Below are 15,061 nucleotides of genomic sequence, written 5' to 3'. Positions count from 1 at the left end.
ATCACGGCGGTTTACGAAGTGCGCATGCTCCGCACAAGAGTTAAAACTCGCCTGAGTGGCCGGAGCAGGAGCAGCCCGTGGGTGAAAAGCCTTGTGAAAGAGTCTTCTTCGCCGAATAAGCTACAACACTGCAATGTCCAAGCCGAGGTTTCAGGCGGAGTGGGAGGAAATTGATGAGGAATATCAACAATTACAGGTGACTGAAAACTCTTAAACGAGTATAGTATAATTTGTGCTAGCGTGCCGTCGAGGACATGCAGGGTTCTGTAGCAGTTTGTCTAGCTCTTTCCTATTCGCCATTCATTCTCAGGTCATCCGTAAACCGAGCATCGAGCCAATAAGTGCGCTGTTGGCAGCAGTATCCGAGGGATGCAATATATTTGCCGTGCGTTTTATAATTTTTCTGACTTTACTGTAACATCGCTGTGTTGTAGTCGCTAACATTAGCAATAGTCTTCTTAGGGCTAATGTGCTTTGCTGCTAATAAGCAGATACAGTAACTTAGCTAACCGCACACTGCATTGTTGTGCTATTGACTAATTTTAAATCATTGCTACCGAAGTTGAGGTAGAGGTTAAAGTGGCTTCACAAATTAGTTTCTGGGTCTTTGGCTTGGGTGATTTATTTAGGAGTCCTTGGGGACATCAGCAGCCATCGTGAAGTTGACACGCTAGCTCACGTTAGCCATAGTTTGCTAACTTTGAACAACATGAAGATAAGAAACTGTATTGTTCGCCTAAAATCTCTGATTCTGAGACACCTCACAGTTTGTGCACACGTGGATCTGAAACTGAGCAGAAACCGCCTCCCGTTCATATTATAGCTTTTATATTTCAGCTTTATTTACATCTTTCAAACAGCTGCAGTTCTTTTGAGAATGTTAATACACATATTTTGACTAAACTTTTACAACTATAAACAAATGTGTAAACAAATTTTGAAACGATAAAAGAAAAATGTCGTAAAGCTTTAACACGTACAGAAATATTGAGCCCACTTCAATTAAAAAAACAAAAGTCAAGGGGTTTTTTAAATTGCCACTGAGGTGGAGTCATTCACCTTCAGACACTGGGGCCACGATGGCTAAAAGCTGATTCCTCCTGTGTGTATAGATCTTGGGACCAGGAGGCCAGCTGCATAGCATCTGACTTATGTTTATCTGTATATGATGATTATGTGACCTCTGAGAGAGAGAGACTGGTGCCAGACCCATAGAAGAATTTAAAACAGATTTTGCATCGTTTTCGTGTCAGTTTGAATGGACGTGTACTTAGATCGTGTGCTCAGTACTGGCTGACTGGTATAACCCATTCTTTTAACAGGCCATTTGCCTCATCATAACTGATGTCAGGAAATGATCATGTGATAAAACAAAGAATGCTGAAACACAACAAATGAGAGCTGCATGTAGATTGCTTTCTTTTACCTATTAATTGCTGGGGAGTTCTCCCTACTTTTTGTAGTGTCGCTAACTTTGAATTATTTCATCATAAGGACACTCATAGGACAAGTATTAAACAATTACTGTTCTCTGCTGAAGAGATCAGTCCTGCTTTTGTGATGGTGTGCTGGATGGATGGAGGTACAACAAAGGGGGTTGAACTGGCTCTAAGGGGGATAGGAATCTGACCCCTGATTAGCAAACTTACATGTAGTTTACATGTATGACAATAGGATCCGCTTACGGGGACTGTTTCACTGAAGAACAGAGTATTAAAGGCTCAAAGATTCAGAGGATAGTGAGTCACTCTCAGCATGAATGGATGAATGAACTTTTATTGTCATTATACATAGGCAAACTTTCATTGTACTTTCTCTTAGGATTAAAATGACAATAAATGAACAGAATGAATAAATAAATAGGATTAATAAAAATGGGTATGTAATTAATGATAAAAGAACTTAAACTTAGAAGCATGACTATATATGGGTGTGTCATCAGTTTTCAGTGTTTAGCCAGGACATTTCTATTTACATTTTGAAGTCTACTAATTGTTTGAACTGCAGTTCATATTTCCAAATGATATAATTTACTTTTAATTAATTTATAATTCTTATTGAAGCTGTCAGATAAAAGACAGGTGTGTGTGTGTGTGTGTGTGTGTGTGTGTGTGTGTGTGTGTGTGTGTGTGTGTGTGTGTGTGTGTGTGTGATGCTTCATGCTTTTTGATGGGGAGAAAGTGATGACAGTGTAGCTACGAGCGCAAGTAAACCTGAGTATTTATTTTACTAAAAAATCTTGTGGAATTTGCGGTTTGTCTTCATACAGAAAGGTTGGACAGTTTTTCCACTACTGCTGAAAGAGACTATGAGCCAAAAGTTTCATCTTTTGTTGTTTTGTTTGTTTTTTAAAGCTTGGCAAAGACTTGTGTGGGATAATAATGCATTTTTATTCTATCAAACAAGGTTTTCAAGGGAATATGACAAATTTCAGTTGAAGTTAATCTGTAAACACCCACTGGCTTTTCTTTGTATTTGTATTTTGATTCAGTTGTGGCTGTATTTATCTTTAAGTCCTAGCTGGTTGTGCTTAATCCTTATTTCTGCATTTCAGCAGATGTTTCTAACCAGACATGTATTTAATTTATTCACAGGAAACTCACAAAATATACAGACAAAAACTAGAAGAGCTCACCAGTCTTCAAGCAACTTGCAGCAACGCCATCAGTAAACAGAGGAAATGTCTGAAAGACTTGAGGCACAGTTTAACCAAGTAAGTACACCTGCTATAAAAGTAGTCAAGCAAGTAGTCAAGCAAGTAGTCGACGGTTTCCCACGACTAAAATAAGCACTTAAATGATCTGGTTTTGATATCGGTGATATCATGGAGAGTGAAAAGTATCCTTCGTCTTTTCTCTTTTTGCCCTTCTGCTTTCCTTACAGGTGCGCACAGACGTGTGACGAGAAAGAGCTGAAACTAATAACTGACATCAAAACACAAATAAAAGATAAAGAAAATGTTTTCTTTGACATGGAAGCATATTTGCCAAAGAAAAATGGGTGAGTACTATTTGTTGTTAGTGAGAGATCTGCTGTAATCACTAAGCTTTATTTCATTAACTTGCATGCTTTTCATTTTCAGACTATACTTGAATTTGGTCCTGGGCAACGTGAATGTAACCCTTCTCAGCAACCAGGCAAAGTATGTGTCACCTTTTAGCCTCAGGAGCAGGTTCCCGCTGTGGGTTCAGATTGTTTTTTATGTCAGTCTCTTATCATCTCTTTCTTCCGTTTATGTACAAAGATTTGCCTACAAAGACGAGTATGAGAAGTTCAAGCTTTACATGACAATAATCCTGATGTTCGGAGCAATAACCTGCCTCTTCTTTCTAAACTGTCGGTGAGATAACCTACCTCCCCCTCAAAGCATGACTGGTGGTGTTATTTTATTAAGGATTGGCTTCTTATTTATTTGTTTTCTGCCTTGTTTAGGGTCACTGATGAAATCTTCAACTTCTTGTTGGTGTGGTACTACTGCACATTGACCATAAGGGAAAGCATCCTCATAAACAACGGCTCCAGGTGTGTTGCTACTATCGGAGCATTTATCCTTTAGTGGGTTATTTTTAAATTAAAGCCTTTGTCTATGGAAGATTTTTAGTTGGGAAAATTTTCAAGTTCCTCCTTTTTTCTTTTCAGGATCAAAGGGTGGTGGGTGTCTCACCATTATGTCTCCACCTTCTTGTCAGGTGTTATGCTGACATGGTGAGATATTGTCTTTGTTGATTCAGCATTGTGTTGTTTTTATTTTGGGAAATGTGAATGAGTTGGTCTTTTCTTTCCTCAGGCCAGAAGGAGCTATGTATCAGATGTTCAGGAGCCAGTTTCTTGCCTTCTCCATCTATCAAAGTAAGATGAATCCATGAGATTAATTCATTTACTTAGTGGTGCTAAATTAGCTTATTTTTTTACACTCACTGGCCACTTTATTAGATACAGATGTTAGTACCAAGTTGGGAACCCTTTTGCGTTCAGATCAGAATTCTTCATGACATGTAAGATTCAATATGGTCCTCGAAACATTTGCTCCATATTGACAGTTGCTGCAGATTTGTCAGCTGCACATATGTGATGCAAAACTCCAGTTCCAATAAATCAAAGGTCCTCTATTAGACTGAGATCTGATGACTTTGGAGGTAATCTGAGTAGAGTGAACTCTTTGTGATTTTTAAGAAACCAGTTTGAGGTTATTTGAGCTTTCACATGGGGTGTTGTCTCGTTTTTGGACCATTTTCTGTAAACTCTAGAGATGGTTATGTGGGCAAAATCAGAGCAGCTGAGTAGTTTATGAAATATTCAGACAAGCTCGTCTGGCAGAAACAACCATCCCACAGTCAAAGTCTCTTAAATCTCTCACCTTTCCTCATTCTGCTGCTCAGAACTTCAGCAGGTATTCTTCTGTTTTTCCAACTCCCCTTCCTGCGCTTCTTTAAAAGCAACAGTTCAAGATTTAATAGTTCAAAGTCCAACATAAACAGCTCAGTTACATCATGACAGCAGAGCAATCTGGGCACACCACTGAAAAGTATAGATGAAGTACAGTACTAAAAGTACTTAGGGTTGACTTAAACCTCCGTTTTAAAAAAAAAAAAAAAAAAAAAGGGGTTTTAAGCATGAAAGCCTTTCCTGTTTGTTATAAGGAACCTCATAACAAATAATGCATTTCACATGGTTTTCTGTTGTTTCGTCAAACATTGCCACACTGCATCACATTTGAGGCACCATGCTGTCGCAGTGCCAAATAAATGACTACCAATTGCATCAATAGTTGGCAATACGAGTGTCTTCCTGGAGACGGAGACAAATATATTTTGATTATTTGCGGAAGTAAACAAAAAGAAATATTAAAAAGCAAATTGTCAGACTGGAGGTGCTTCTATCACATTTTATTTGGCTTTTGTGATATTTAAGGGATGAAAATAATAATTTCTGCCCTTCAGCCAATTATTGCATAAAACTGTGCATGGAGAGAGAAGATGCACTTGAGCTTAAGGTCTAAAATCTGGGATTTCAATATTTAAAAAAAAAAAAAAAAAAAAGGGGAGACACACACACACACACACACACACTCTGTAAATCAAAGCTCTAGTTGAGGACCCAGAGGGGGTAAAACAAACTTCAGATGCTTTCATCACTATTTTCCCTCGAATGTTCCCATGTCAGACACTCACATGCAGTCACACTGTGGTGTGATGCCACACTGTGCCAGAAGAGGGCAAGGTCAGGTCACTTGCAAAACCAAATTTGTTACATAACCCCCCAATAAAACAAAAACTTTGAATGACTTCAGGATGGGGCAGCACTTAAAGGTGATGACTTACAAGTAGGGATGGGTATCGTTTAGGTTTTATCCGATACCGGTGCCAAATCGGTACTTTTGAAACGGTGCCGGTGCTCAAACTGGTGCTTAAAGACTGGAGAACACAAAATTGGTCCAAAAACCTCATGTTCAGCTGGTTTTTTGTAAAAAGATAACAATGTTAGCCTTTTCTGCAGCTATGAGGCATATATGGTATCACTCTTGGCTGGAAGCAGTGCTTAAACAATGGAAAAAAACACAAACTTTGTCCAAAACCTCTCATGTTTAACTGTTTTCCACTTTTTCTTTGGTCATTTTAGCCTTTTTGGCCAGGGTGAAGGGAGTATCTGCCATCAAACAAGAAGACAGCCGCATGTAGCTATGATGATGTTTGCTAGTTCACCTTACATGCATTAATGTAATAACGTGGTTAGCCTACTAAACGTAAATTACACGCGAACAACATTAAGCTACTCACGCAGAGAAGAACGGCTGCTGCTGCCTTCATCATCATTTCTGCTACACTGACAGGGCTAGGGGCCAGGACTCTCCTCTTCGTGTTTTTGGGGGATATTGCTAACTCCGGGTCCGATAACAGGCAACCCACGCACAGTAGATGTGCTCGGTGTGAGGTCTCGCAGCAAGCTATCATACGGCGCATTTCTGGGCTTTTAAAAAAACCCGCTATGCGTCGCCAGGTGTTTCATCGGATTTGAGGTGTTACCTCCTTTGACAGTATCACAGTATCACCTTAAAGCACTTGTTGCAGGTTGCTGAGTTTGCATATTTTGCTGTGAAGTACAGCCAGACTTATGACCGCTTCGCCTTGGACATTTTTAATCTGTAGCTCTGCTCTAAAAGAACGCACGTACCTGGACCCGCCTACTATCCTCGGAAACGTAAAATTATTGGCTAGAGGTGTATCACAGCTCAGGAAAAAAAAGCACCGAAATGTGCGCTGCTTTTCGGTCTGGTTACTACCGTTTATGTCAGACACCGGTACCCATCCCTACTTACAAGTTTGTACTACAAAGAAATACAGTAGTTAGAAAGTCATGTCACAGTATCTCATGTTCACAATGATGTTGGAAAAACTGGATTTGAATACTTTTCCTTTCCATTTGTAGGCAGCTAAGATTTATTAGTGTGTCTGCAACTGCTCTTGCAAACCGTGTCTCTTTGTATTATGTGTCTGTATATTTACTCTTAAACTGTACAAGTCATTGGATGGAGCCATACAACTGGATTGAGCTGAGGTACACAAATAAAAAGCTGTCAGTGAAGAGCTTCATTAAATCTTTGTTGTAGTCTGGGATTAGATTTGATCTGTATTTGCAGAACTTGCTGTAAATGTCTGTAAAAAGGTTCCTGGTGAGAACCTTTTTAAATAAGAGCTTTAATAATACAGATGATTTAAAGTTGATAGTTGGATTTAATAAGGTTGTAGAAAGGCCTAAAAACTAACCGGACTATAACAAAGAGCAGTTTATTTAACAGTGATGGAAAAGGATGAGATTGTAGCTGCTTCATCAGCCGTTGTTAAGCAGTTTGTGGAAATATGTCTTCTCCTGAGTATAGAAGGGAAGTCATGTGACACACTGGCGGTTGTACTTGTTGCTATGTATATCATGAGGTGTCAACTCTGTGAGGGTGCTCTCTGGTCAGGGTTTTGGATGACAAGTCAAATGTTTGAAAGCGTAATAATTAAAAAAAAAAAAAAAAAAAGTCTGCCTGACAGATTCAACCGAATGTAGAACTTGTGGTTTTGAGCCAAACTTCACATGGAGAGCTGCAGTTTGTTGATTGTTATTGTTGCCATCAGTGCTCTACAATAAGAACGTGGTTACAAAGTGCAGCGATGAATAATTATTTTTAATCTTTTTGTTCCTCCAGGCTTTGTTCAGTTCCTTCAGTACTACTACCAGAGCGGCTGCTTATACAGGCTGCGAGCTTTGGGAGAGAGAAATCAGCTGGACCTCACAGTGGGTAAGCTATTTTTGATGATAACCATTTCAGTTGTTTGAGTCATCTGCAACATCGTGTCTGGGTGGGGGAAATGGGGGATGGGTGAGAGATGGGGGCAGTTGTTAACATCAGCGTGCAGGGTCACAGATGTCCCAACACGCTGGAGCACCGATGACACAGATCTGCTTCCTCAAACATCTCAAACGTCAAGCTGTTGAGCAGTGAAATCGGAGTGAGAGCACTCCAAAAAAACAAAACATGACAAGTGACTGTTTTTCTGTCTCTGCAGAGGGATTTCAATCTTGGATGTGGAGGGGACTCACGTTTCTTTTGCCTTTTCTATTTTTTGGCCATGTAAGTTTTCATGTTTTTCTACTTGTATCCAATATAAAACTTCTATTGCTCGATTGCACTTTTCAGGAGGACTGCACAAGATCCTCACTGGGCATTAAGAGCATAAAATGGCCTGGCGTTTTTTAAAAGAAACATGTGTCTGTGCAGCAACATCATGAAAGATGATGCCTCCTCTTCTTTCACAGTTTTGGCAGCTGTACAACTCTGTGACCTTGTTCCGCTTGGCAAGCCATGAGGATTGTAAGGAGTGGCAGGTAAGGATCGCATTTGCAGTTCAAGTGCTTAAATGTCAAACCGACATGTTGAAGCAGAGCTCAAAGATAATTTTATGTAAGAGGAAAATGTTTGAGACGCTTCTTTTGGATCTCATTTGTACATTCCTCATGTACAGCGGGGAAAATAAGTATTTGACACATCAGCATTTTTATCAGTAAGGGGATTTCCAAGTGGACTATTGACACAACATTTCCACCAGATGTTGCCATCAAGCCAAATATTGAAGTCATACAATCAAATCAGAACATAAGTATACAAGTTAAACCATAATAAATAAAGTGAAATGACACAGGGAATAAGTATTGAACACACTTTATTCAATACTTTGTAGAAAAGCCTTTGTTGGTGATTACAGCTTCTAGACGCCTCTTGTATGGATAGACCAGTCGTCTGCATTGCTCAGGAGTGATTCTGGCCCATTCTTCCACACAAACGGTCTTTAAATCTTGAAGGTTCCTTGGGCCTCTTTTATGAACTTTAATCTTCAGTTCTCTCCATAGATTTTCTATGGGATTTAGGTCAGGTGATTGACTGGGCCATTCAAGCAACTTGATTTTCTTTCTTTGAAACCACTTCATTGTTTCCTTGGCCTTGTGTTTGGGATCATTGTCTTGCTGAAATGTCCACCCTCTTTTCATTTTTAGCTTCCTGGTAGATGGCAGCAGATTTTTATCCAGAATGTCCCGGTACATCTCTCCATTCATCCTGCCTTCAATAATATGAAGTCTGCCAGTACCCCTTGCTGAAAAGCAGCCCCAAACCATGATGCTTCCACCCCCAAACTTGACTGTTGGTATGGTGTTCTTGGGGTGGTGAGCAGTGCCATTTCTTCTCCAAACATGGTGTGTAGAATGACTGCCAAAAAGTTCAATTTTGCTTTCATCTGACCATACTATAGTCGTCCAATAATCCACAGGCTTCTCCAAATGCTGTTGCGCAAATTTTAACCGAGCCTTGACATGCTTTTTGTTCAGCAATGGAGTCTTGCGTGGTGAGCGTGCATGGATGCCATGGCGGTTCAGTGCATTGCTTATAGTTTTCTTTGAAACAACAGTACCTGCTGATGCAAGGTCTTCCTGAAGTTCTGTCCGAGTGGTTCTTGGCTCTTGGAGAACCCTCCTGATTATTCTTTGGACTCCTCGGACAGGGATCTTGCGTGGAGCACCTGATCGTGGCAGGTTTATGGTGAACTGATGCACTTTCCATTTCCGGATAATGGCCCCCACAGTGCTCACAGGAACATTCAGCATTCTGGAAATGCACCTATAACCATTCCCATCAAAATGCTTTTCAACGATAAGATTACGAAGATCTTGAGAGAGTTCTTTGCTTTTACCCATCATGAAGTCTTTCCTGTGTGCCTTCTGGGTAATGAGGAGCCTTTATAGGCCATCAATTAGGACTAAAGCAGCTGATATCAATTAGTACTGATAGGGGACAGGATTTCTCTATCAATACTGACAGATTTCAGGTGATCTCCTGGCTTTCTATGTCATTTTGCCCCTTGTTATCTCCATGTATTCAATACTTATTCCCTGTGTCATTTCACTTTATTTATTGTGGTTTAACTTGTATACTTATATGTTCTGATTTGTTTGTATGACGTCAATATTTGGCTTGATGGCAACATCTGGTGGAAATGTTGTGTCAATGGTCCACTTGGAAATCCCCTTACTGATAAAAATGCTGATGTGTCAAATACTTATTTTCCCCGCTGTATATTTGGTAGCAGTATAAGCTAAGGCCACATTTGGGGTCGTATTCAGAGTTATATTTACAAATTCTGACCCTACCATCAGAGTCTCATCCTCCGTCTCATTTCCTCTAATCTCTGACATGAAGGCTTTTTAACCTAGAGAAGTGTCGCTCACTGAATATTCTCTGTTTTCGGACCATTCTCTGTAAACCCCAGAGATGGTTGTGCGGGAAAGTCCCAGTCTGACACTAATAACTGTGCCATGTTCAGTGTCGCCTACAATCTGTTGAACTTTGCTCGCGCTGTGCCTGCACTTTCCTCATCACAGCAAGAACTGTCTGCGAACACAAGTGTTAGGAAATGATGCGTTTTAGAACAGTCGTCTTCATTTTCGTGTCCTGTTTGAAAGACGCACAGCTGCACATGCCATGACTTGTAACCCTTTTTTCTTCTTTTAGGTATTCATGCTGGCTCTAACATTTCTCGTCCTGTTCCTGGGAAACTTTCTCACCACGGTAAAAGTCGTCCACCAAAAAGTTCAGAAAAACCCGGAGAAGGTCCAAAAAACTGACTGAGAATAACCTCAGCGAGGCATCTTCAATGGCCAGTCATTTTGAAGTAACACGCACAATCGCTTGATGGACTGAACAGAGTGTGATCAGGTCGAGACGACGAGGCTGAAGCCACCGTTTTGTCTCGGGCAGCAGCGTCCGGCCAAAGTTTCTGACAAACATGTTTTTACATATGTATGACTGTGTTGATGTTCATATGGGCACATCACAAAGTGACGTTCACCTGATAGGTGTGTGTGTGTGTGTGTGTGTGTGTGTGTGTGTGTGTGTGTGTGTGGAAAGAGTGCGTTTATTTGGGTGTTTGTGTCTGTGCATGAACCTTAGCGGAGAGCCTCTGTTCAAATCATATGCAAGTAATGAGGGAAGGTAGCATCGTTTAACAGAACAGAAAATAGTTTGCCTTTGAAGACCTAACGTCTGTCACACACATGCTTCATACTTCTGTGAAGTAATGATGATCAAAACGTCTCCCGAAAAAATTGATCACTTTCAGTTTGAGGCTGTACTTCACCACCACCTTTTTGTCTCATCTCCCTGTTGTGTGATATTATTTTTACTGCTAGTCTTTAGGTCCTGAAAATCTCAAATGTAGGTCCAAAGCTTAAAAAATATATATATATCAAGCTGATACTTGAGTATTGAGAATTATCTGAAAGGGTGGAAGAAAAAAAGAATCCCTCTGCTGTCTCGAGTGAGAGCAGCTGCTCTGTCTTTACTGTCACTGTTTTGTTTCCAGATGAGTTGGGACTACAAAGGGAGCACTACATTGTTTGTCTTTTTGAAAGCAGCGGTTTCAAAAGCCATAACTTTTTTTTTTTTTTTTTTAATCCCAAGAAGACGCACATAACATTTAGCGACACAGTTTTTGGGGAAGATGGTTCAAATTACTGTTCTGAGTTCCCGTTTTGTTACATGTTGGAGAAATGTTTTGATTAAATGCTGCTATTGGCACCAGTACTGTGAGACTGATTATGAATTTTTTTTTAATGTTTTCAATTATTTTTCTAATTCCACAGACCCATATACCCTATAATATTTGAATTAATTTATGGTGAGACCTTTCACTTTGCTTCACATAGTTTTCTCTGATGCCTTACTTTTTATTCATGGGATGGGGGAGGGGACAAAAAAAACACTTGTTTTGTGAAAATGGTTTCATTGATTGTGTCATGTCTTGTGCAATCATGCTCCTGGAGAGAATCTCAGTGTCTGTGTACTTTTTTTTTTTTTTTTATTGAGGGAAATTGATCACATCTGATGTGATTAAAACACTTTGTCTTTAACACAAAGAAAAATTGTACGTAGCCATTTTTCAAGAATGCAATTTGCTCCCCGAGTTTTTCATGTGTCGGTTATGGTTAAATCAGCACCTGATTAAGAACAGTAACTCGTTTTTTCTTGTTCTCACAGGTGTTCACTGTATTCATTACATTGTTTCAGTCCAACCTGTGATAAAAGCCTAAATAAACTGTGCAGCCGCTCTAACGCGTTATGGTTTTTCAACTCTAGTGGGCGCTATTGGTAAAGCTAAGAGTCGTGCTTCAGACTGACGGCCACAAAACAACCTAACAGTCATGAGTTGGGTTTTTTGTTTTTTTGTTGTTTTTTTTTTCTTCTCCTTCACTCCTTTAGATTGTAAAAGCTACATCACAATACAAACAATAACTCGGTGCCTCCAATAAATATGTTTTTGGTAAAATAACAGTACAAAAGTAGAGAGAGTACAAAATTCCTCAGGAAGAAGAAAATACATAAAAATACCAGACATAACATATGAAAGTAAAACCCTCCAAAAGAGGGTGTTTCAAGCTCCACGTTGCAACTTGCAAAATTGTCTTTCCTGTTGTGTCATCACTCATTTCCTTGTAACACTGAAGGATCATGTGCAGGCCCCCAACTTTCAATCTCTGCAAGACACTGAGCACAATCTGTCTCACTGAAGAAGAGGGTTCTTGTGGCTTTTTGTCCTTTTTAAAAAAAAAAAAAAAACTTTCACAAAATGATACATTTCTTCTTCCTCTTGTTATTCCTCTGTTTTCGGTTGAAGGCCAAAGCCCTCTTCGTTGCCTCTCTGAAAACGTCTTCCACGTTCTCCTGATACTTCGCCGAGCACTCGAGGTAGAGCTCTGCGTTCATGTGCTGGCGAGTCTCCTCACCCTGGGTGAGGGGAAAAAAATGAACAAAAATCAAAGCAAGTTTTAGAAAAAAGCAAGAATTAGACTGTAAAGCTGCGAAGACAACGATCAGTAAAGGAAGAAGGAAAAAACATGTATCTGAAGGAACTCTGTAGCTTTTAGATGTGGTGATGGGTTCTGGTTAGCGTGCATGCTCTTGTATCCTGTAACATCAGTGAAAACATGTTTACAGAGATCGGTGAACGTCTGCATGGTTCGCTTCTTACTTGCATGTAAGTGACATGAGCCAGATTCATAGCCTTCAGCTTCCTGGCACACTCTTTGTCCTTCCTGAGGTCAGTCTTGCAGCCAATCAGGATGACTGGCGTGTCCCGACAGAAGTGCTTCACCTCTGGGTACCACTAGGCAAACAGAATAGGGAGTTTAACGGTGTGATACAGTACATGTCTGTTATTTCCCCTATTAGATTTTTGAATTATTTGGCATTACTCTGTTTGTTTGCAGCACTGATTGGTCCTGTATTGTAATCCTTGCTCACATGAAGGCTTGCACAACATAAGAGTTAATAATATACGAGACAATGCAAGGCAGCACCAACATACCAGGCGATTGATGATTAATGATTAATCGTAAACTGGATCTTAAACAAAAAAACAAGAACGTTTGGCGACATTCCTGTGCCTGCATGAGTAACTTGGCTCATTGTTAACACTTATTGTAAAATAGAAAAGGATCACCTTTATCAGGACGTTCTCATAGCTGGTTGGGTTTGTGACATCAAAGCAGACTAGAACCAGATTAGCTTCTTGGTACGAAAGTGGCCTCAGTCGATCATAGTCGTCCTGTCCTGAAAGGAGAAGGGCAAGAAATATGGGTTAGCCGATAAATGTAGAAGTGTGAATACGCCCATACGCTACAAAACTCTGTGTGTGCGTCTAAAGAAACAAAAGAACAAATATTCTGCTTTAAATGCAACAGTCTAAACATAAAAATGCTACAAAGTTTATGGTGGCTATAAGAAACCACATCCTGGCTTCAGTTTCCTCTGCAGCTGATGTAAGGCACCCTACAGCAGATAAGCTGACAGACCAGACTGCCGTGGCTTTTCCTGACAATGAAATGTCTTCTTAAAAAAGCTCTTCAGATAACATGGAAATGTGTTAAAACTGTCACTTTTGAGTCACGCTGACCACTTTACGAATCTAATTTTGGTACTAGCAAGTCGACGCTGTACAGCTGGCCATACGTGCTCTGTTTCAAAACATATAAAATACTGTTATTAATATATATTTAAATGGTTTGACAAAGCAAAAATACATAAAATTAGTCCATAAAATGTTTTGAGGGTCTAATCTGAGACTCCAGTCAAGTTTTTGGATATTTACTTGATTGTAGGTGTTTCGTTTGGTTTATTTACCCTATAAAAAAACCCTCATATTAACAGCTGCTTAGTACACTTATATTTTAGACAGTTCCTGAAATATCATGATGATGATGCTCTGACATGAGCGTCAACCTTTACTACTTCCTTCTACAGTGTTTCTCAGAGCACGAAGATAACAACCGAATTCACAAGATGGGAGTGTGGTTGAACTTCAATATCTTAAAAAGCAAAAAAATAAAAGGGTGTTTCTCTTCCACTCGCTTGATAATCACATTAGATTAGATACAATACTTCTGTTTTATTCCACCCAGAGGACAAATAATGTGGCCTCTGAGCTAAAAAATAAACCCTGATGTCTTCTCATACAATGTGAAATTTAAGTGAAGAAAAGAACCCTGAATCACAGAGATGATCATTGATTTTTTTTTTTTTTTTGTCTTACCGGCTGTGTCATACAGGTTGAGCTTTATCTCTTTTCCTCCGAGAGTGATAGTCGTGGTGTATTTTTCGAACACTGAAGGTGCATACTTCTGTTTTTGACACACAAAAAAGAAAGATTTCCAACTTTAAGAGACAGTGTCATGTTTATATATCCCTTCATTTATACCGATTTGAAGTGTTTCAGAGGTGTGCCTCGTTAATCTTTGGAAAGGCAGCTTACAGTGCTGGGTGTGACAGGTTACAGTCACACATCTGAACTGCGTTCATAAATTCAGAAAGCTGTGATGAGTGAAAAGTGACATGGGAGCTCTTCTTACCTCTGGAAAATCACCTTTGGCATAAACCATCAGAAGAGATGTTTTCCCGCAGCCTCCATCTCCCACAATTACAATTTTAAGTTCATCTCCCTTTTTCGTGGTGCCGCTCCCGGCACCGTTTTGTGTCATCTCGCCTCCAAAGTGTCACGCAGGTGCTCCCTCCAGATTTAACTTAAATACATGACACAGCCTAGCGAGTCTATTTTTTGAATGGTTGAGATGATTTACAGGGAGTGTCAGGCAGAGTGAGGAACAGCCAAGCCTCATGTTTTACCAGGTAGCTCACTCTGCTCACCACTTCCTGTTCCTGTCACACTGTCTGCCTCCAATTGACCCCCCACTTCTCTCCTCTCCTATTATGAGCCTGTTCACTGAAAGCATGCCGCTCTCTCGCCGAATTACACATGTGAAGCGACTGAGTCTGGCTGCTCCTACTTCCTCTACCGCAATGTGTTTGCGTATTTCATTTTCTGGGTGGGTACTCAGTCTGAAGCACTGCCCCCACTGACCGTGTGGCGTGTGTGTGCGAGGGATAACACTGAGAAATGCTCACTTTTCACGCTGATCCTACTGATGCAGGATCAGCAGGTTTTTGTTGACGCTGACAGCTGTCACTACAGAG

The 15,061-nt window shown here is 40.2% G+C and overlaps 2 protein-coding genes across 2 annotated transcripts; one reads left to right on the top strand and one right to left on the bottom strand.

Moving 5' to 3' along the window:
* The first annotated feature begins 30 nt into the window (after positions 1-30).
* On the top strand, positions 31-11,643 carry tmem120b (transmembrane protein 120B). Its single transcript, XM_082539707.1, has 12 exons — positions 31-196; positions 2,595-2,713; positions 2,884-3,000; positions 3,083-3,142; positions 3,245-3,340; positions 3,433-3,522; positions 3,640-3,705; positions 3,788-3,849; positions 7,193-7,285; positions 7,554-7,618; positions 7,804-7,872; positions 10,049-11,643. Exons 1-12 carry the CDS (start codon positions 134-136, stop codon positions 10,163-10,165), a joined length of 1,017 nt encoding a protein of 338 aa, XP_082395833.1. The 5' UTR covers positions 31-133; the 3' UTR covers positions 10,166-11,643.
* rhof (ras homolog family member F) lies at positions 10,348-15,060 on the bottom strand. Its single transcript, XM_082539711.1, has 5 exons — positions 14,440-15,060; positions 14,124-14,211; positions 13,035-13,144; positions 12,564-12,698; positions 10,348-12,319 (listed from the first exon to the last, which is right to left on the bottom strand). Exons 1-5 carry the CDS (start codon positions 14,566-14,568, stop codon positions 12,155-12,157), a joined length of 627 nt encoding a protein of 208 aa, XP_082395837.1. The 5' UTR covers positions 14,569-15,060; the 3' UTR covers positions 10,348-12,154.
* Position 15,061: the final 1 nt, after the last annotated feature.

This window comes from Aulonocara stuartgranti (genome assembly GCF_965226115.1).
Source record: "Aulonocara stuartgranti genome assembly, chromosome: 7".
NCBI classification, from domain to species: Eukaryota; Metazoa; Chordata; class Actinopteri; order Cichliformes; family Cichlidae; genus Aulonocara; species Aulonocara stuartgranti.
Note: the sequence above shows the minus strand (reverse complement) of the source record. Positions and strands in the feature narration are given on the sequence as shown.